The sequence below is a fragment of the Cannabis sativa genome, chromosome 9, assembly GCF_029168945.1.
Source record: "Cannabis sativa cultivar Pink pepper isolate KNU-18-1 chromosome 9, ASM2916894v1, whole genome shotgun sequence".
In the NCBI taxonomy this organism is placed as follows: domain Eukaryota; kingdom Viridiplantae; phylum Streptophyta; class Magnoliopsida; order Rosales; family Cannabaceae; genus Cannabis; species Cannabis sativa.
The window spans coordinates 48,031,455-48,054,638 of record NC_083609.1 but is presented as its reverse complement, the minus strand read 5'-3'; the positions used below and the strand labels follow the sequence as shown (position 1 = coordinate 48,054,638).

General features: G+C 29.2%; 1 protein-coding gene across 3 annotated transcripts; it reads right to left on the bottom strand.

Moving 5' to 3' along the window:
• Positions 1-11,486: 11,486 nt before the first annotated feature.
• Positions 11,487-15,562, bottom strand: LOC115723463 (25.3 kDa vesicle transport protein SEC22-1). Of its 3 annotated transcripts, XM_030652953.2 has the most exons (7): positions 15,226-15,562; positions 13,924-13,999; positions 13,132-13,361; positions 12,535-12,695; positions 12,309-12,455; positions 12,149-12,225; positions 11,487-12,014 (listed from the first exon to the last, which is right to left on the bottom strand). In XM_030652953.2, the coding sequence occupies exons 3-7, from the start codon at positions 13,317-13,319 to the stop codon at positions 11,931-11,933; spliced, it is 657 nt and encodes a 218-aa protein (XP_030508813.1). In that variant the 5' UTR covers positions 13,320-13,361; positions 13,924-13,999; positions 15,226-15,562; the 3' UTR covers positions 11,487-11,930. The 3 variants fall into 3 exon arrangements, with proteins under 3 accessions (XP_030508813.1, XP_060960036.1, XP_030508811.1); XM_061104053.1 differs by lacking the exon at positions 13,924-13,999 and having other exon boundaries at positions 13,132-13,354; XM_030652951.2 differs by lacking the exon at positions 13,924-13,999 and having other exon boundaries at positions 15,226-15,560.
• Positions 15,563-23,184: the final 7,622 nt, after the last annotated feature.

Genomic DNA, 23,184 nt, shown 5'->3' with positions numbered 1-23,184 from the left:
TGTAGCGTGAGTAATCATCTATGAATGAGATGAAGTATTTCTGACCATGTGACTCCATATCTGGACTACATATATCAGTATGTATGATTTCTAATATTTCAGAACTCCTATGGACACCAGTTTTGACAGACTTGGAGGTTTGCTTACCCTTAATGCAATCCACACAAGTATCAAAGTCAGTAAAATCTAAGGTATTGAGTACCCCATCTTTTACCAACCTTTTAATTCTATCAATGGAGATATGTCCCAATCTCCGGTGCCACAATGTACAGGAATCCTCTTTCATAACACATCTTTTAGTGCCAGCGCGAACATGCATAACATTATTAGTGGTATTATTTTGTAAATTAAGGCAGTAAAGACAATCAGACAAAATACCATTTCCAACACATTCAGATTTATAATATAAATTGAAATATTTGTCTGAAAATGTAAAGGAAAAACCAAAGGGTATAAGTCTTGAAACTGAAATCAAGTTTCTAGAGAAACTTGGTACATAAAAGGTCTTTTCTAACTTTAAAATAAAACCATTACTTAAAACTAAATTGCATGTTCCAATAGCTTCCACATGTGAGCCCATCTTGTTTCCAGATAAGATGCTTTGCTCACTTGCCACTGGCTTCCTTAGATTTTGAATATCCTGCAAGGAATTTGTTATGTGAATTGTTGAACCGGAATCAATCCACCATGTGTTAAGATTAACATTAGCCATATTAGATTCATAACATACTAAGGAAATTGGATTACCTCTGTCATCCATCCATTTCTTGAACTGACTGCACTCCTTTTTCGCATGTCCCTTTTGTTTACAAAAGAAATATTTGATGGAATCTTTCTTTATGGCAGCCTTGGGAGCCATGGGCTTTTTCCCTTTGTTCTTCTTGAATGGCTTGCGTTTCTTAGGTTGAGTGGTCAGGTGAACACTTTCTCCTTGCTCCTGTAGGAGCCTGGCTTCCTCTTGAACACACATGGTCATCAATTCATTGATAGTCCATTTTTCTTTATGTGTGTTATAAGAAATTTTGAAAGGCCCATACTGTGGAGGAAGATTGTGAAGGATGTAATGAACCAGGAAGGTATCAGGAATGATAACGTCGAGTTTCTTCAAATGAGCAGTGATGTCCCTCATTATAGAAATGTGTTCTCAAACTCCTTTAACACCGTTGAGTTTTGTGGACGAGAACTCTTGGATGAGGTTGATGAACAAAGATTTATCTGAAGTGTCAAATTGCTCATCCATCACCATCACTTTGATAAAATCTTTCACCTTCTCAGGTGGCTCTACCGATCCACGCATTCCCATAGGAATTCTGGACATAATGAACATGATGCAAAGACGATTAGATTGCTCCCACTTTTCACGTAGTGCAATCTCAGCAGCAGTGCTAGTATCAGTGATAGCAGCTGGTTCATCTTTCCTTATTGCATAATCCATGTCAGTGCAAGCTAGGTGGAGAAGAACTCGTTCCTTCCAGATTTTGAATTTGTCACTCCTAAGCTCAGGGATTTCACTAGTGATTTCAGCATATTTAGAGGTGGATGAAATAGCTGCAAGAATAGGATTACAAAAATTTAGATGTTAAAAGAAATTGAGGCTTTAATGAATTCATGTTTTACCAATGTAGAAACATGATGAAGATAAAAATTTTATTAAATCTAAAATTGCCTGTGGGCTAAATTTTAAATCTAATAAAATTATATGAACTTTATGATAGATTTAATGAAATATTTAATTTAGATTAATGGAGGAATAAAATCTATCTTTAATTAAAATTTGTGATAACACTATTAAATCAAATCCTCATAACTCCCTGTGGGGTAAATTAAGAGAATTTAACTTAATATATTATCCTAATTAATTATAAAAATATAATAAAATCCATGTGGGGTAAAATTATTATATCCAAATAATTAATTACAAGTTTTGTCCATTAAGGTGAATTTCAATTAATATATAATTTTATATAATTAAAGATGCTGTGGCTACTCCCTAATTATTTAAAATTATATTTTCACTTAGACATTAGGTATTGGGCTCTACCTAAAAGTAATCTCGTTATTAACATAATAGACAATCACTGAGATTAGTGCTCCTAGTGTGGTCGTCCGAAGATCATTAAAAACCGTTCTAGATATGAGCATTTGTCCCAGGTTCATGTTTTCTTATGTCAAACCACAAAACTACTTACGTTTCATTCATATTTTATTCATTTTATAAAGTTTTATGAATATTTTATGAATAATTTTATGAAGTTTTATGAAACTTAATTGCTAAATAAAATATTCAACCTATCTTCATGTTTGAATATTTCTAAATATATCTAACACTATAAAAGGAATTTATGTATAGCATTTAAATCATACAAATCTAAATTAATTGCATTAAACATAAATTTGTCAAATAAATACAAAATAATACAATTAATGTATGATTATTAATTAAATGCTAATTCCTTAATATGAAATTAATGGCAGATTTTTCAAAATTAGTTTAGATAATAAATTGCATAAATTTGGTAATATATAATTAAATGCACAAATTAGCACAATTTTTACATGCGTAAATAAATCATGTAATAAATTACCAATTAAATAAATTTCCATTTTCAATTCATACTATATATATGTATTAAACAAAAATGAAAAATTAACTAAATGCAATTTATTGTCTAAATTAACACAAAATAGGAATTTATAATATTCCAAATAAATAAAAATTTATAAAAAAATCAGAATTTTTTTTTTTTTTTTTGAAAAATCACACTGTCAAACGACATGTCGTTTTTTCAAAAAGCAAAACGACACGTCGTTTTTACATACTGAAAGGCTGATCTCAAAAATGAAAAACGACATGTCGTTTAATAAAACGACAGCACACAATTCTTAAAAAAAACGACGCATCGTTTTTCAGAAAGGCAAAACGACATGTTGTTTTATCAAACGACAGCAGCACAGAAACACAAAAAATGACATGTCGTTTGTGGAAAACGACACGTCATTTTGGTCGTCTTCTTCAGCCAATCCGGGTCAATTTTACCCGTTTTTCTGCACGCGGGTCCGTCGAACCCGACCCAAACCCGATCGGAAATGGCGTTTTCGACGACCAAATTACGTGTTTTCAAATCTAAAAAGTTCTAAATCAAATAATAAAGAGATCCACATAGATTTTATGCACGAAAATACGAAAAAAATATTTACTTTAATATCACGAAATTAATCGAGTCCGAAAAAGTTTTAACTGGAAAAAATTTCCATTCTTAAGTTTTTCAATGGATTTTCAATGCTTAGATTGATCTATAATACTATACGATATAGTAATATATTTAGAATTCGAAATAAACACCGAAAAAAATGAAAAATGGAAATAACCAAACAATGGACCGATCGTGTTTATATATATATGCATGTATATAATATATCACATAAATAAAAATGAATATTATAATTATTATTATGCGATAAAACATATATATAATATACAATATATATATAAACATATATACATATACGTAAATATACCAAAAAAATGAAAAAAAAAATATATATACTATACGTGTATGTATTATATATATAAATGTACAAATAAATGTATATATGTATACTGTATGTACGTATGAATTTTATATATATATATTTGGGATTATATGAATATGCGTATATATATACACCATGAACCGAACGAAACAAATATATATATATATATGCATAGTGTATATATGTATATATATATATATATATGAAACTCAAATAAAATTAAGGCAGAGATAAAACCGCTTTGATACCAACTGTTAGACTATAATGTAGTGTATGTAATATAGTATATACAAATGATATGAAATGCGGAAAATAAACTGTAATCATATCAATAATATATGCAATGAAAGGATCGATATACCTCCAGCCATTGATCTTTGAGCTTCAATCCCTGCGATAGCTTCGATATTGGAGTTCGGGCTTCCTCGCTCTCTCAACTCTCTTTAGATGGAATTTGCTGAATGAATTCAGAATGAGTGAGGAGCTCGGGGACCGAGACCCTATATTTATAGGTGAGATACTCCATCAGTATCTGCGCCACATTAATTGTCAGAATATTTTGACCATTAATTCAGGAAATCAAATCAGGTAATGAATATAGAAATCTGACCATATATAGAATATTACATAATTGATTTTGTCCAGATTCAATAAATATAAAATATTCATTTATCAGAAAATCAATTATTTATTTATTTCCTTAAATAGAAAATCATTTCCTTAATTAGAAAATAATTTCCATAAATAAAATATTCTAATAATATAGATATAGAGAGGTTTGAGATTGAATTTGAAGTGTTCTGCTAGTTGCAATAGGGGTTTCTATGTAGAATTTTGTGAAAATGTAAAAAAAAAATATTTTAAAGTGTAAAAATGAAAAAACTCCTTTATTTTATAATGTTTCCTACCTTTTTTTCATTATACTTTCTTAATAATTATTAATGAATAATGAAATAATTAGTAATGTTTTGTTTTTATATATTTATATATATATATATATATATATTTTTAAAATGACAACGGTATTTAAAGCGAGATACGGTCATGATAATTGTTTTGAATGTAGTTAAATTATAAGTAAGATACGTGCTAACAATGATTTTAAATGTAATGGCGATTGCAAGTAATATACAATACTTAATTTTAAATATTCTCAATAATTACATATTTTAAACTTTTAAATTTAATTTATTTTATCATTTTATATTTTTTATAATATTTGTTCATTAATAACTCAACATATACAATAAAATTAATAAATACTTAAAACAAAAGGCGGCTTTTTTATTTTTACACTTCAAAATAGTTTTTTCTTGTATTTTTACAGATTCTACATAGAAACTCCTATTGTAACTAGCGTTGCAACCTAAATTGCAACAAAAAATTGTATAGAAATCTCTATTGCAACTAGCGTTGCAACCATTTTAGAAACTCAAACCGTAAATTTAAAAAAAAAGTTAAGAAAATAGTATATCGAATAATTTCTCTCGAAAAAATCTAAACTACGAACCAAAAATAAATATTTAAAATTGCCGCACGAAGAGCGACTATGTTACTTAGTTTAAAAAATAGTAGAATTTACACTTAAGATGAGATTTTGAAAGTTTTTTACTTAAATAGTATATTTAATTATTTCAAAATATATATATATATATATGGGTATGCTCTTAATTGGTATTACCCATGTATGGGTATTTTATTCTTGACCATTGGATCAAATATCTAATGGTTGATATTTATAATTATTAATTAAATATTAAAAAATTAATATTTCCTATTTTGTTATTCTCTATATTCTTAAAATAGATAAAACTATTAATAGAAATAAAAAATTTATAAATGAAATTATTATTTAAAAAATAAAACACACTAAAAAAACTAACAAACTATTTTTTTTAATAAAAATCATTTTAAAGATTAAAAAAAAAAGTGTATATTTATCTTTTTATAAAATTTCTTCAAACTAGAATTCCAAATTGCATTACTGAAAACAAAAAAATAATAATTTTAAGCTTTAAACTGTAATACATATAAAATGTATAAGATTTTTTCTAAACCTAAAATTATAATAATTAACAATTAACAATACTTGAGCTTACCAAATCTATAAGAACAAAACCAATGAAGAAAATTTTAACAAAAAAAAAAATGAAGGAAGAACAAAGTGTCATATTACCAACACAAGAATTTCAACACAAAAAATTATATTTGACCCCTAGACAAGATTATCATCTTTCAATCCTAAAAATATAAATAATGAACAACACCTCATTAGTTATTCTAGGAGAATGATGCATGGTAATATCAAAAAAATCATTAGATGATAATAATATTTATCTAACAATGATAGCCTAAGTAAGAACTAAGAAGTATTGTAGCGTTTTAATTTTAAGAGTATGAATAATATTAAGACAATTGGATTCCACAATCAAGCTCTTATTCTCCTAATAAAAAAACACATTAATATACATGTAAATGGTTTTTAGTTTTACAATAATAAATTATTAATATACTCACAATTTCATAAAATAATAAAGTAGTAATTTTAATTAATTTTTAAAAATAATTTATAATTTTTTTTCAAACTATTAATTGTAATTATTATTTCTAATTTTATAAAAATAAATATAATTTTTTTTAAAAAAATAATTGTTAGAAACTTGCCATAAAAAGTTATTAAATTGTTACCTTATTAATTTTTTTTAGTTCCCATCAATGGGTATTACCCATTAAGAAGTGTTCCATATATATATATATATTTATATATATATATTTATAGCATATTTAACTTTGCTTATTTTTTATGAGATTTTGTTTATTTATTTATTTATTGATCTTTTTTATGGACTTAAGTTTGTCATATTATTATAATGGAGATTTTTTATATATGTACGTTATAAGATAATTATTTATGGAAAAAACAAAATTAATTTTAATTGTTAAAAATAGGTTAGTTTTACCGAAATGTACTTAATTATTTATATTCATTGTATTATTATGTTATTGTCAACGCCACTAATGCTGATTTTTGGTTTTTTTTTTTTTTTTCTGTGCACTTTTTTTTTTTTCTTTTAACATCAATTTTATTTTTCCAATTATCATTTATTTTCCAATTACTTTAATGATTTGAGAATAATACTATTATAATCTGTTTTTAATGTAACCATTTCAATAAGTGAAAAAATATATTTAAAATTTAAAGCAACTTTTTAGTTTATTAAATGTTATTAATCAAAAAAAATTATTTAAAATTATGAGATGTTATTAATAAAAAAAAATAAGACTCTAAAATACTAAATAGTTTGTGAAATAATATTATCTCATATACATATTTTTGTTACTTATTCTAGTTGGTTAACTTTAAAAATCATAATTTTATTTTCATTAACTTAAATATTATTGATCATTATGTTATTTTTTTGTTTGTTATTTTATAGCAACTTTTACGTTACCTTTAAATATATTTAAAATTTAATAAAATACAAAAATTTACTAAGTAGCTTATACTAGTAAAATACGCGTAATTTTTTTAAAAAAATATATATAATCATTGTATAATATTTATTGAAATAATTCTTTAAAATAAATTTATATAGAATATATACCATATAGTAACTTTTATATATAAAATTACAAATAATTTTTAGTAATATAAAATTAGTTGGCATATTGAATTTTGTTTAATTAATAATTGGTTACTTCTTTTTTTCATTAAAAAAAATATAAAAGGAACTATAAGGTTATTTTTAATTCTGAAAATTTTATTCAATGAAAAAATTTATGGTTCCCACATATTAAAATGATATTTCGAAAAAAATTAGACCGTAATGGTACCAGTGATCTTGAGCTCAAATGAATAGTGGTGTAGCTAGATTTTTTTTCTTAAAGGGTTTCTTTATAAGTTACTTAATGGTTAATGGTTACTTCTTTTTTTCATTAAAAAAATATAAAAGGAACTATAAGGTTATTTTTAATTCTGAAAATTTTATTCAATGAAAAAATCTATGGTTCCCACGTATTAAAATAATATTTCGAAAAAAAAAAAATAGACCGTAATGGTACCATTGATCTTGAGCTTAAATGAATAGCGGTGTAGCTAGTTTTTTTTTTTCTTAAAGGGTTTCTTTATAAGTTATTTTAGAAATCTACCAAACTGTTCTATAAAAATGTGAAAATATAATTTAGTAACTAAAATGTTACTTATTTAATATTAGTCTAAAAAAATATATGCTTCCCACTTATAAAAAAGATTACTTTTAAGAGTAGATTATTAATAGTGCAATTTTTAAGCATAAATAATTGTTTAAACTTAAATTTTGATTTTTTTTTTTTTTTTTTTTTTGTTAATCAAACTAAAAGAAAGTAAAAGGTTACTTTTAATTTCATTTATCTTTTATAGTAATGGTAAAGAAGTATATACTAGGGGTGTTCATCCGATCCAATCCGCACTTTTTTGGTCAAACAACATCCAATCCGCACTAAGTGCGGATTTCATATTTTGGATCCAATCCGATCCGCATAATAGTTTAAATCCGATCCAATCCAATCCGCAATAGTGCGGATTGGATCGGTTATTTTGGATCGGTTATTTTTTTAATAATAAATTATTTAATATTTCATAGAAAAAAAATTAAAATAAGACTATTGTTTCTTAATCTCCAATAATAATCTATTTCCATCTCCATTTATATATAAATCAAACCCATATACATATATGTCAATATATAATTTACACTAAAATATATATGTATTTATTACTAAAATAAATAAGTTAGTATATATATATATATATTTAAATTTGTGTGTATGTGTCTATGTGAATAGAATAATTTTTCTAGTGTTTTTTATTATAAAACAAATAAAATACACTAACTCAATATATTACTAAAAAAGATTAATAAATTAGAAGTATGTGTTTTTTTTTTAATATTACTAGAAAATTAATATATATTATATATTATAATTTTTTAAAAATATATATAATTAAGTGCGGATTGGATTGGATCGGTTACTTTTTGAGGTCAAACAACATCCAATCCGCACAAGTGCGGATTTTAGATTTTTCAATCCAATCCAATCCGCGCAAGTGCGGATATCCGCATTTTGCGGATTGGATTGGATTGGATCGTGCGGATTGGATTGGATCGGATACTTAATGAACACCCCTAGTATATACGTCTCACATATTAAAATAATTACATTAAAGAATATAGATCATGATGTTATAATTTTTGAGACTAAATGATTATCCATGTAGTTAGAAAAGATTTTAAAAACTATTTAAAAAAAAAAAGAGAGGGAGAGGAATAATATTTGATAGGTATCACATCATTTTTAAAAGAATTAGATTGTCATTATAAAAAGAAAAAAAAATTGTGACTTCAACATGTATGCCTTTGTTGTGACTTCAACATATATGCCTTTGATAAAGAAAAATAATATAGAGGACATAGATGAATGTTTAGGCAAAAGAAAAAACTGGCGTATACATACAAACATAAAATAAAAATAATAATAAAAAAAAAGGAGCAGCACACCTACACATATACCTGCCAAAAAAATTGCAAAACCAAAGGTATATTACACAATTAAAAACATCAACGTTAGTTGTGATATTCTTTTAACAATTTCGTTAGTAGGTGTAAATTTCTTTATTATAAATGTCTTTCTAGATCTCATATTTAATATTTTAAAGCTTTTTTCTTTCTGATTGAAGCATATTTTACAAAAATACTGGATTTGGGGTAATACTTTTCAATTTTACTGCCACACGGCAGAATTAACATTTATACTGTCCTCCCTTTTTTTTTTTCTTTTATACTGTCAATACCAAAACAAAAGTATGAGACCTCCATCTTTGACAATCACAGACATAACCACCACAACAACACCAGGACAACCGAAAAATAACCATTAATTCCGACAAGATTGAACAAAAGCAGTAAAATCGACGTCAATAAATAATCATGGCAAAACAACGGTAAAACAACACTAAAACAATCAAACAAAACAAAAGAAAAAAAAATGATTAAAAAAAACAAATAATCTGCTGCACAACCTCAACACCAGATGCAAAATCAACTATATTTGCAAGTCTATTCCTAGAAAATTATAATAAAAAAAACTACTAAAACAACACTGAAACAACACAAAAACAAATGAAGCAAATATAACTACTTAGAAAAATATAAAAGAAACACACACCTCAAAACTCTCTTGTGAGTGAGCTCGTCAAATGTATTTATAGGAGAACCAGAAGAAAAAAACCACAAAAATAGCCAAAGAGAACGAAGAAGAAATGTATTTATAGCCTCCATCTTCCACACTCACAGACAGAACCATCACAACAACACGAGAACACCCAGAAAATACCTATTAATTCCACCGAAATGGAGCAAGGGCAGTGAAATCGGCATCAAATAAATAAATCATGAAAAACAACAGTAAAACTATACTAAAACAATACTAAAACAAATAAAACAATAAAAAAAATGATCAAAAATTAACTATGTTGTGCACATCCTCAATACTAAATGCACTATATTTGCAAGAAAGTTCTAGAAAATTAGAACAAAAAAAAAACCACACTAACTCTTATATTTTCAAAAAAAACGTAACTAAGAATTTTAAAAAATTAAAAAAAAAAAAGAAGAAGAAGAAAAGAAAAGAAGATGAAGAAGAAGAACTGAACATGAAAAAAAATAAAAATCATGAAAAACAACAGTAAAACAATACTAAAACAATACTAAAACAAATAAAACAATAAAAGAAAAAAATGATCAAAAATTAACTATGTTGTGCACATCCTCAATACTAAATGCACTATATTTGCAAGAAAGATCTGGAAAATTAGAACAAAAAAAAAAAAAACCACACTAACTCTTATATTTTCAAAAAAAAAACGTAACTAAGAATTTTAAAAAATTAAAAAAAAAAAAGAAGAAGAAGAAAAGAAAAGAAGATGAAGAAGAAGAACTAAACATGAAAAAAAAAATAAAAAAGTTATATGTTGATGGAGAGAAATAGAGAGAACTTGAGGAAGTAGAGAGTGAAAAAAATGAAGAAGATGATGAATAGTAAGAGAGAATAATGGAGAAGTGAGATTAAAGTGAAAGAAATGAGTTTGAAATATTTTAGGTGACATATTTTTATCATCAATTTCAATTAAAAAAATAATAAAAAAAAAATATATGTCACTAAAGTGACAACACAAGTCACATCACACCTTTATACCTTTAAAATATAATATAATTTTAATTAAAAGAAAATTAAAAAAAAAAAACCCCACTGCACACGTTTTTTAAGATTATAATATATATATATTTTATGTAAAGTTTGCAAAGTATACTGCCAAAAAAAAAAAAAAACAGTACGCGTGTAATAGTAAAAATGAAAGAAATTGGGAAAAAACAGTAATGGGTGTAAATTTCCCAAGCATAAACCAGAGAAGTTAAAAATATGATATTCCCAAACTAATTTTTTTATTAAGAAATTAATTTCTTCATCAAGAATCAATTTTTTTTAGAAACTAATTTTGATTTTATAAAAGTAAAATTTATACATAAGTTTTAAATTTTTTTTATCATATTCTTCCTTATTTATAATGATTTCATCAAGAAATCAGTTTTATCATAAACAAAAAGTTAGTTTTAATTATATAAAAATAAAAGTTATATGCATTTTTAAAGTTCTATAGTATTCCTACTTAGATTTATCCTATATTTTAAATTTTATTTTTTAAAAATGCCATATTTAATACAAAGTGTACATTTTACATATATCAGAAGTTTCCTTTTTTTCCAATATTTTTATACATACGAAGTTACGAACACAATGAGTTGATGGACCAAGGTTTGAAATTTCTTAATATGAATCATAAATGGTGTGGGATGGATTAAAATTGATCAACTAGACAAGCAAACCTGCAATGACACGACATGAACACAGTCCGATGCCAAGAATTGCTGAGAATTATTACCACTTATCGAAACATACAGTAATTGTGCTCAGACAGCTTTCCACATATCCGTTTAACTGGAAATTGTCATCACACCAAAGCCGTTCTATTAAAATTGAAACTGAATGAATATAACCCATAGAATGTATCAAAAATGAAAATTCTATTCACTTACAATAGTAATTGTTGTAGTATTATATTACTGTAATTTACTAGTTAATTTGATATAAGGGTCTCCTCTCCGAAGTCAGTTACAGGTTTCAATTACCTGAACCATCAACTAAGATGAACTTGTAACTGACATCCCGTAATCATTCATGAGCCTCAGAGTCAGGCACCAAACCTGACTCCCAAGTCGTAATGTTTGGACAAGAAACCAAACGTCAGTCCTATAGCCCAGTGAAAACATTATCCTCTCCAAAATAATAGCTCAACTAGATTACCAGAGCTTGTTTTTAGCCCAGAAGAGGAGGAACACAACACCAAGAACAATGGCAACTGGAGCCCACTTTCGAATTAAAGCCTATAATGAAGTTAAACAAAGAGGATTTAAGATGGAAAAAAATTACAATATTGGAAAGAATTACGAATGCATCTAACACGCAAACGCAACTAAACTAAAGTCAGCATAATATTGATGAAGCAGACAAAACTGACCTGACGATTTAGATCCCTAGCCTTATCAGCATATATGCGCGATTCTGATGTTAAACGACTAGACATTTGACTGACCTCTGCAAAATTGATATTTGAATATCATCATTCAAATTGATAAAGAAAAATTGCACCACACACAGGAGATGGAAAATTATCTTACGGTCTAACTTTTCACCAACGCCAAGGACTTCCTGCACATTTCGAGTCATTATCTGGTGGACTTCATAGAGTTCATCATTCAACTTCGAGATATTCCGCTGAGTACGAGTGTCCTGGTACAATTTCTTTGTTTTCTGTATAAATGTATCTATAAACACAAAAGAATCTTAAATCAGACCAAATTAATTAACCACAAAGTTTAAAATACAAAAGGATTGATAACACACCGAACTTAATGAAGGCATAAGGTCTGGCAGCAGTTTCGATTTGTGCCCCATTAACATGCTCAAATTCATTCTTGAGGTCTTCAAGGTATTGAAAAGCAAGTTTCTTTGGGTAGGCACGGTCGCACATTGTCAAGTAACAGACACGACCTTCTATTATATAGCTAAGAAACTGTGTCAAGGTTACATACAAGTTAGAGTTGACTGCGATCAAAATAGGAATGCACGCAGTAAAAGTTACAAGTACAATCCACAAAGTAAATTTTGAAAATGAAATCATGTATCTGTCATAAGCATAGCTGAAATAAATCTTTACAGATAGGTCTGTTAAATTTATTCCCCAAACATTAACAGTTCTAGAGTTAAGAAGTTAAATGATCAAATGTGAATGTAAGAAAGGCCCCGACAACCAACATCCAAAGCATGCTAGGATCAGTAGACTAATTAACTACAACAACTTCAACTACATGAACCCATCATATCATGTCATCAGTATAACACTATTTAAGTGTCTGAACACATTGTCAATAAAATTGTCGTTTGATAATAAATAAGGAACAAGTAAAGAAAGGAGAACAGAGACAGAACACACAAGGATACTGGAAAATGTAAGGTCCAGTTTCAACTGACATCCTTGACGGCTCATTTTGGCCACTTGAGAGGTTCTTAAACAAAGCTTTGACTTGCTGTTTGTAAAATTCAACATCTCTAATATCACGGCCATCATCAAGTCCCTCTGCTAGTGGAAGACCATCAGTAACACGAGCAATCATTGTTAGCTTCACCATCCTGGATACCCGAATTCCCAGAGATCAAACTTTAACTGCAATCTGTCAACAGTTATATAAGCTCAAAATTATATAGCAAGACTTACAGATTTGAGAGAGAAAAGATATAAGTGAAAGAAGAATCAAGAGAGAAAATCTAGAAAAGAAGAAAAATAGCACTGAACTTTTAGACTGAATGATCTGTATTTTCATTAACATGCCAGTAAAAGTAACGAGCATATAAATGCCTATTAATAGATGGCAAGTAGGAACTAATGAATCCTCCTAGAGCAATAAAGCTAAGAATTGGAAAAGTTAGAATACTTAATTCTTTTTTTGAAGGCGAATACTTAATTCTAATTATTCGTAACTTAAATAAATTTTAATAAATGAAAAGTACTATTTTTAGGCCTGGAATTATAAACTATATTCCAATGTCCATGAAATCTCCTACTCGCACACATTATCAGATAATTAGTTGCCAACTTCAATCAACACGCTGCCTATTTTGATCAACCTATCAATTTTAAAATTTGAATAAGCATATGAAAAATAAAATAATGGTGATTTAACGCTCTCCATCTGATAATTTTAATTAAAGTAACGAAACACCAGTGTGAGATACCAAATGAGATAAAGAGTTATGACTAAAACCAAATTCGCAGCCCAAATCCCTTAAGAATGGCCAAACCAAAATCAAACTAGAAAACCAAAAAAAAAAGCAAATTGCTTCAGATTACAGAAGTTAATGAGCAAACACAATGTGTCACAGAACAAAGCATATCACAGAATAAATTTAAGATAATATGGAAAGTTTAATAGCAAGCAAAATAAGCAAATTACAGAAAACAATTTCAGAGAAAGCAGATCAATGAGCAAGCAAAATAATCATATCACAAAAAACACTTTTCAAGAAAATAAAACAGGGAGTAAATAAAAAATTACATTAACACCACAGCAACTCCAATGATACAGAAACCAATATTAAACCCACAAAACTAAATAATAGTGTATAACCATTGCTATTAGGTACCCTAGGTTGTCCAACACCATGCCACACCGTCATTTGTATTTTAGAAACGGGTTTGCCATGTTTTAGGGTATTACTTCAGCATTTCACTAAAAATAAAAGCACAATATCATCATGGAATAATGATTAAAAGCAAATCAACACTAACTAGGAGTTCCATGTAACACCCAAAGAAAACAAAACCCCATTATTTAACTAAGCCCTAATCCCATACCACCTAACCTACTTACACAGTCTGAGATGATAATCATATTTAATTATAAAAATTATATCTACAACTGTTCTCAGATTCTAGTTGCGCTCAAATGTTAGTTTTGTATAACCATTTCACTCAAATAAATGCACAAGAAATTAAACTCCACAATTATCACTATCTAGAGCCAAAAATCTTTGCAACCTAGATTCAACTATACGAATTCGTTTTCCTCACATTAAACTCATTGCCATAACAAAATTTGAAAAATAACATAATCTAATGTTTAGAAGAAAATCGCCAAAATTTCTTTTCCTCCATTTTCTCTATCCCAACCTCTCATACTTCTTAAACATGTGTACACAGGCTCGTACAAGAGAGAGACAGAGAGAAGTTAATTGGCTTACTTGTGTACGGACTACTTGAACCATTCCTCCTCGAGGAACTGGAGTACAAAGATGTCATTTTCAAAAAATCTTTGAAACCCCAAAAATGAACGAAGAGCCAACTCGGAGGCCAAAGGCCACAGAATTACCAACATTTCAAATTACAAACCCAGAAAATAAAAAATACGAGAAAACAAACATCAAAAATAAATTTCAAAAATATTCAACAGCCTTAGATTTAGGTATTCATCGTGAAACTTCAGAATCGGGTATTTTATCATCAAACTAATAATTAGATTTAGGGTTTCATCATGATACCTGAATGATATGAATGCTCCAACACAGGAACAAAACCGAGTAACAGGAGAGGAAAAGGAAGTTGAGAAGCGCTCAAATTATAGAGACAGATCGGAAAAGTGAAAAATTCAAATGGTATGGATGAAAATCAGAGAATGGGGAGAGGAGAAGGATTTAACTAGAAAAAACTCAAATGGGGAGAGATGGAAGAACCGGAAGAAGATGGAGGAGAGAGATCGGAAACCATTGTTGGTGACTTAATTGTTTGTTTTAATGAACATCCATGTCATCGGCCGATGTGACTAGTGTCAAAAAAAAGAAAAAGGAAAAAAAGAAGAATGACAATACAAAAGAGGTTGATATGATATGTAAGCATTTACACATTATAATTCACAAAAGATAAAAAAAATGATTTAAAAAATAGCAAAAAAAAAATAAAAACAGCAGAGAAAAATAGGTAAAATATCCACAAAAGACTATTTTTGAAAAAAAAAAAATGGAGTAAAAAAGGTGAGAATTTTTTTTAGAGATTTTTATAAGAAAAAGAAAGAAAGAAAGAAAATTTTTAAGATGAGTGTTGATCGCAAATTTAGTTAGCTGACAGCGAAATCGTATTTATGACTGATATCATTATGTGTACACAATAAAAATAAGTAAATTAGAAACACACGGTATTTTTATAGAGGTTTGGCGTCTTAGTTAGTGAGTAATGACCTACTCTCCTCTTAGTTGTATTCATACTAGAGATAATACCACTCGGATCACAAGTGTTGTGGATTCTGAAATGGCTCTCTTAAAATTACCAGAGTGAAGTAGGCGAATCTCAGACTTAGTCTCTTATACAATGCCTGGGGCGTGTGGAAGAGAGAGAGAGAGAGAGAGAGAGAGAGAGAGAGAGAGAGAGAGAGAGAGAGAGGATTTAGACTTACAGCTTGAGAGCTTAGGATGCTCGAGACTTAGGGTAATTAGGTTTAGTTTGATGCTCTTAATATAGGAGAGGTTACAAGAGAATAATAGGTTAATATGTTTAAAAAGAGGAAATATAACCTATTTATTACATAATAAAAATAACAAAATAAATAGTATGTTAATTAACCCCTAAGAATAGGTAAATAGCTGATATTTATCCCCTATTTTCGTGGGTTGTTGAAGCCCCATTCGTAGCTTGAATTGTTATCTAAGATATTGTTGGGATTTATTTTACCAGGATCTAGATTTACTAACAAGTATGTTTGATTAACACCCTAAATATGAATATCTCTAATACGATAAAATTAAATACATAAGAGTTTAAAAAAAACCTTACATTAATGCAGCGGAATGTTAATGACTCATTTCGCTCAAATCTCTAACACGTGGTCCTTTCTGTCACAGAGTAATAACAAGAATTGAGCCTGGATCTCTTTCTCTCCTTCGGGTTGGTTACCATCGTCTTCTGCACTATGATTGAGTACTTGACTTGCTATGTGTAGCCATGGCACTCTATCACTATGCTCGTATTGGTGAAGAATAATGAATAAGATGTGAAATCACTATAGGAATGAGTCTCTCATCTACTAGTTGTCAGAGAATGAAAAGTAGGTTTAATTTGGTTGAAGTGAGTTGTTGTATGAGATGAGAGCATCATGTTCCTTTTATAGTATTTCAACTAGGGTGTAGGATTTAATTATATGGATTAAGAAGAATAAAGTAATGGGCAAAAATCCATCACTAGTGGTCGGCCATACATGGGCCTCACTAGTTACAATTTTGTCACTTTATTTCAACCACTTATTCTTCTTTCAATAATGCTATATTTTCCAATTTTAATCCTATAAATGCCAAAATTATTTATTTATTAATTATAATTAATTATCAAATAAAATTATCATTTATATTATTTATTAATTAGACCATACAAAATCTCTTAATTAACAAATAAACCCTAAAATCTCTTTTCTTCACAATTAAGCCCTTGCTTAGAGAAAATTTATAAATAAGACATAGTCTAATTTTAGAATTATAATTGATTAATTAAAACTAATTAACTGAGTCTAGAAACAGTATTATCTCAACTAGTGTGGGGACCATGGACCTATATAACCATGCTTTCAATAAGTAGATTTAGAATTTACAAAGTAAATTCTCTAACTTATTAATTCTTCCTTGTGCCACTATAGATTCGAAATTACACTCTTAATCATATAGAACGCTCTATATGTACTAAGATATAGATACATTATGAATTATCTATTGTTTCAATCCAAATAGTTAATGATCCTCTATAGATGATCTACATTGAATAGGAACAAATTTACGGCTCTACCCTTCAATGTATTTTATCCTTAAAATACTTAGCTACCTATAAATGATATTTTAGTAAACTAGTATAATTACTGAAGTAAGATCTTAATCATTTATCTCTATTAAGTCAAGCTCGAAGAAAATTATCGTTTTACTTCTAAATACTTATAGAAGCTATAGATTTTATATCTATGATTAGCGCTCCCATTCAATAAAACTATCATGTCCTTAATCTGTATGTCACGAGAAGATCTAATTGGTCAACTTTGACGAACAAATTGAAGAACATAAATAATACAACTAAGATTGAACCTAATCATACCAGGATGAAGATTTATAGACCTAAGATCAACCAGTGATATTGACTTAGAAAGATATAATGATAAGTTTATGATATCTTATCCAAATTCAATATTTGTCCAATCCGATGTATACTCTATACATCTGATACTAGCATACTTTTGTTGGAAATTTATTTTACCAGGATCTTAGATCTACTCACAAGTATGTTTATTAACACCCTAAATATGAACTTTCTAAAACGATGAAATAAACACATATAAAGTTTAGGAAACCTTACATTGGGTGCAGCGGAATATAATATGACTCCTTCCGTTCAGATATCTAGCCCTTGATTCCTTTCTGTAGCAGAGCATTATCAATATCTGAACCTGGATCTCTTTCTCTGAATCTTTGATGCTGAAACTCCTTCTTGCTGAAAGTCTTTCTTCACGATCTTCCTCACTATGATTGAGGTATCACTTGCTGGGTGTGGGCACTACTCATACACTAAGAATTTCGAAAACTCAATGAGGAAGAGAAAGAGAGTGGATTCGGCCAAAGATAGGGAGAGAGAAGGCTCAGGTTTTTCTGATTCAGAAAGTGTCAGGAAAAAGTATAATTTTCCTGAAGCCTTCACTATCTATTTATAGCATTCCACTAGGGTTAGGTTTGAATTATTTGGCATTAAAATAATGAAAATATCAGAGGGAAAAACCCTACAAAAGTGGCCGGCCCTACATAGTGGATTTGGGCCTCACTTTTTGCAATTTTGCAGTTTTATCTTTTCTGCATCTGATTTTCTCAAAAACGCCAATTTTCTAATTCAACCATTTAAATGCCAATTCTAACTATTTAATAACTATAAATAATTATTAAATAATATTGTCATTTATCATATTTATTAATTGAACCATACAAAGTATCATAATTAACAAATATGCCCCTAAAACTCTTTCTTTATAATTTCGCCCTTACTCAGTGAAAAATTCACAAATAGAGATAGTCTAATTTGAGAATTATAATTGATTAATCAAAACCAATTATATGAGTCTTACAAGCAATATTATCTCAACTAGTGCGGGGACCATGGGTCTATATAACCGAGCTTCCAATAAGTAGATCAAGAATTTATTACTAAAATTCACTAACTTATTAATTCTTCGTTGAATCCACGCATAGAACTTAGAATTGCACTCTCAGTTATATAGAATGCTCTATATGTTCCACCATATAGACACATCATTAGTTATCCATTGTTATAATCCTAATGTGATCAATGATCCTCTATATGAATGATCTACACTGTAAAGGGATTAGATTACCGTTACACCCTACAATGTATTTTATCCTTAAAACACTTGACCCCGTATAAATGATATTTCAGCTTATGTGAAATGAGTACTCCACCATTTATGTTCATTTGGTCAAGCTCGAAGGAGATCATCCTTTGCTTACTATTCGCCAGATAGAAGCTATAGATTCCATGTTTATGTTAGCGCTCCCACTCAATTGCACTACCGTGTTCCCAAAATGTACGTATCACCCTGACCTAAAAGTAGGCTTAACTAACAAATCAAAGAACACGAATAGCCTTTCAAGATTGAGCCTAATCATAACAGGATTAAGAACATTTGATCTAGGATCAACTAGGCGATATTGACTTGAATAGATATTACGGTAAGTTTAATAAATCTAAGTCAAAGTTCAATATCGGTCCCTTCCGATGCATACTCCATGCATCCAACCTGAGCTTTACTTTAACCAATGCTCTGGAAAGAACATAGTACTTCTCCAAATGCAAGTAAACTCTGTTGTAGATTATCATATCAGTAAAACCCTATGTCTGATAAATCTAGGAAACTTTATTCACATAGTCATGTTTACTTTCCAATGTGTTGACGGCACAATAAACAGGATCAAATATGTGAAAAGGGTTTCAGATGAATTCATACATTATGTACATATAATCATGAAATAAGTCATGTGAACCATGTGTTGGAAATTATTTTACCAGGATCTTAGATCTACTTACAAGTATGTTTATTAACATCCTAAATAAGAACTTTCTAAAACGATAAATTAAACACATATAAAGTTTAGGAAACCTTACATTGGGTGCAGCGGAATAATATGACTCCTTCCGTTCAGATATCTAGCCCTTGATTCCTTTCTGTAGCAGAGCATTATCAATATCTGAACCTGGATCTCTTTCTCTGAATCTTTGATGCTGAAACTCCTTTGCTGATGATCTTTCTTCACGATCTTCCTCACTATGATTGAGGTATCACTTGATGTGTGTGGGCACTACTCTAATCACTAAGGATTTCGAAATTCAAGAGGGAAGAGAAAGAAGAAGTGGCAGCTAAAGATAGGGAGAGAGAAGGCTCAGGTTTTTCTGATTCAGAAAGTGTCAGGAAAAAGTCTCATTTTTTCTGAAGCCTTCACTATCTATTTATAGCATTCTATTAGGGTTAGATTTGAATTATATGGCATTAAAATAATGAAAAAATCAACTTAAAATACAGACAATAGGTGGCCGGCCATGCCTTAGTGGATAGGGCCTTGGGTTTTGCAATTTTGCAATTTTAACACCTTTTGTATCTGATTTTCTCAAAAATGCCAATTTCCTAATTCAACCATTTAAATGCCAATTCTAACTATTTAATAACTATAAATAATTATTAAATAATATTGTCATTTATCATATTTATTAATTGAACCATACAAAGTATCATAATTAACAAATATGCCCCTATAAACTCTTTCTTTATAATTTCGCCCTTACTTAGTGAAAAATTCACAAATAGACATAGTCTAATTTGAGAATTATAATTGATTAATCAAAACCATTTACATGAGTCTTACAAGCAATATTATCTCAACTAGTGGGGGGACCATGGGTCTATATAACCGAGCTTCCAATAAGTAGATCAAGAATTTAGCACTAAAATTCACTAACTTATTAATTCTTCGTTGAATCCACGCATAGAACTTAGAATTGCACTCTCAGTATATAGAATGCTCTATATGTTCCACCATATAGACACATCATTAGTTATCCATTGTTATAATCCTAATTTGATCAATGATCCTCTATATGAATGATCTACACTGTAAAGGGATTAGATTACCGTAACACCCTACTATGTATTTTATCCTTAAAACACTTGACCCCGTATAAATGATATTTCAGCTTATGTGAAATGAGATCTCCACCATTTATTTTCGTTTGGTCAAGCTCGAAGGAGATTATCCTTTGCTTACTATTCGCCAGATAGAAGCTATAGATTCCATGTTTATGCTAGCGCTCCCACTCAATTGCACTACCGTGTTCCCAAAATGTACGTATCACCCTGACCTAAAAGTAGGCTTAACTAACAAATGAAAGAACACGAATAGCCTTTCAAGATTGAGCCTAATCATAACAGGATTAAGATCATTTGATCTAGGATCAACTAGGCGATATTGACTTGAATAGATTTTACGGTAAGTTTAATTAAATCTAAGTCAAAGTTCAATATCGGTCCCTTCCGATGCATACTCCATGCATCCAACCTGAGCTTTACTTTAACCAATGTTCTGGAAAGAACATAGTATTTCTCCAAATACAAGTAAACTCTTGTTGTAGATTATCATATCAGTAAAACCCTGTGTCTGATCTATCTAGGAAACTTCATTCACATAGTCATGTTTACTTTCCAATGTGTTGACGGCACAATAAACAGGATCAAGTATGTGAAAAGGGTTTCTGATCTATATTAATAAGTAAATCTGATTATATTGAAATGAGTTTTATTTAGGGCATAAAACCCAACAAACTCCCACTTGCACTAATATAAAACAAAAAAGTGTGTTTCAAATAATCTCAACACCTTGATATACAAATCAAGTGTAGTAGTAGTAAACTCCTCGTAATAGGATCTGAAAGGTTGAATTAACCACAACCTTTTCTCCACTATTACTCTTCCTTAATCACAAAATCATTGATAATGTGAAATTCCTCTCTATATGTCTACTCTCTTGGGATACTGGATTCTATATCTTTGGCAACTGCATTTGGTTAATCAGGAAATTAACACTAGTAGTTTAAGGCAATTTGGAATGATGCCAAAAATGTATAGAACTTTCCTTAGACTGAATAAGTACCTTTCCTGCACCCTTAACATTCAGTCCCTCTTTGGTAGACCTAGAGACTACAGATAGGTTTTTACACTTCTCCAAAATCACTATTCCACCCCCAGAGTAACCACCATCTTATCAGAAAGATTTTCTAGCACAAAGGCAAATTTCAAAATCTGATATGGTGTAGTCTAAGAGTTTTAAACACACCCTTATAGACCAACATATAGTTCCTCTTCTTAATCTTAGGATTTACTTGATTGTCCTCCAATGTTCTTCTCCTGGATTAATCTGATACCTACTCATTACTCCCACTCAACAGCAGGTGTCTGGTCTAAGGCATACAAAAGCATATCTAAGACCTCTCACTGTTGATATAAGAAATTCTTTCATGGCTTTATCTTTTCTGGAATAGTTGAGACTTTTCCTTAGATAAATAAATCTATACCTAAGAAGTTGTGAAGCTTCTATAGATTGCCATTAGAAAGAAAATGCTTCAGCATCTTACTAAAATAAGTTGCTTGCATTAGAGTAAGTAATTACCAGGTATACCACAAGCCATAGGTTTAGATAAACTCAAACCTATAATACTAGGAACAAGAAGTTTTGTTAAGTCCATTGAATGGACTTATAAACGAAAATTTCCTTTTATGTCCTTGTAATAGAAAACTTTAGGTTACTCCATGTGAATGGATTAAACCATAGTTCTATTGGCTTTCTTCTTAGTTTCTTATCTTCACAATCCATTACTTGTTTAAACTCACAATGGATTTTAATCACTAGTGTCTCCCAAGTCATAAGAAGGTGAGTTCCTAAAAACTCTCCCACTATGACAAGGCACCGTGAATTATGTCTAAGAAAACTAAATGGTATTGATCTCTTCGGTTGTGACAAGACAACAGAGGCAGTGGGATCATCATATGTTATATAAGATGATAGAACACTTTTGGAATCAAGAATGAAATATCTCCTTTATTTGCTACTTGTTTTTCAGACTTAGTCATTTTCCTAGAAAAGTAGTATTTGTTTGAACAAACACTTTCTTATCTATTGACAATGGGATGGTCCACCCCTAATCACTTAGAAAAGCTAACAAACCATGGTTAACAGTTCTAGCTTTTCTTAAGATTTTTATTAGGTCATCCATGAATCTAGTAATGATTTACATTAAGTACCCAACCATTAAATCATTCTGAAATTGTATTACCATAGAAGGATTTAGGCAACGACTAGTAACTAATCATCAATATGCAACTCGAAATTTCTGGGGAGGTAAGTTTGGATATAATTCAAAAA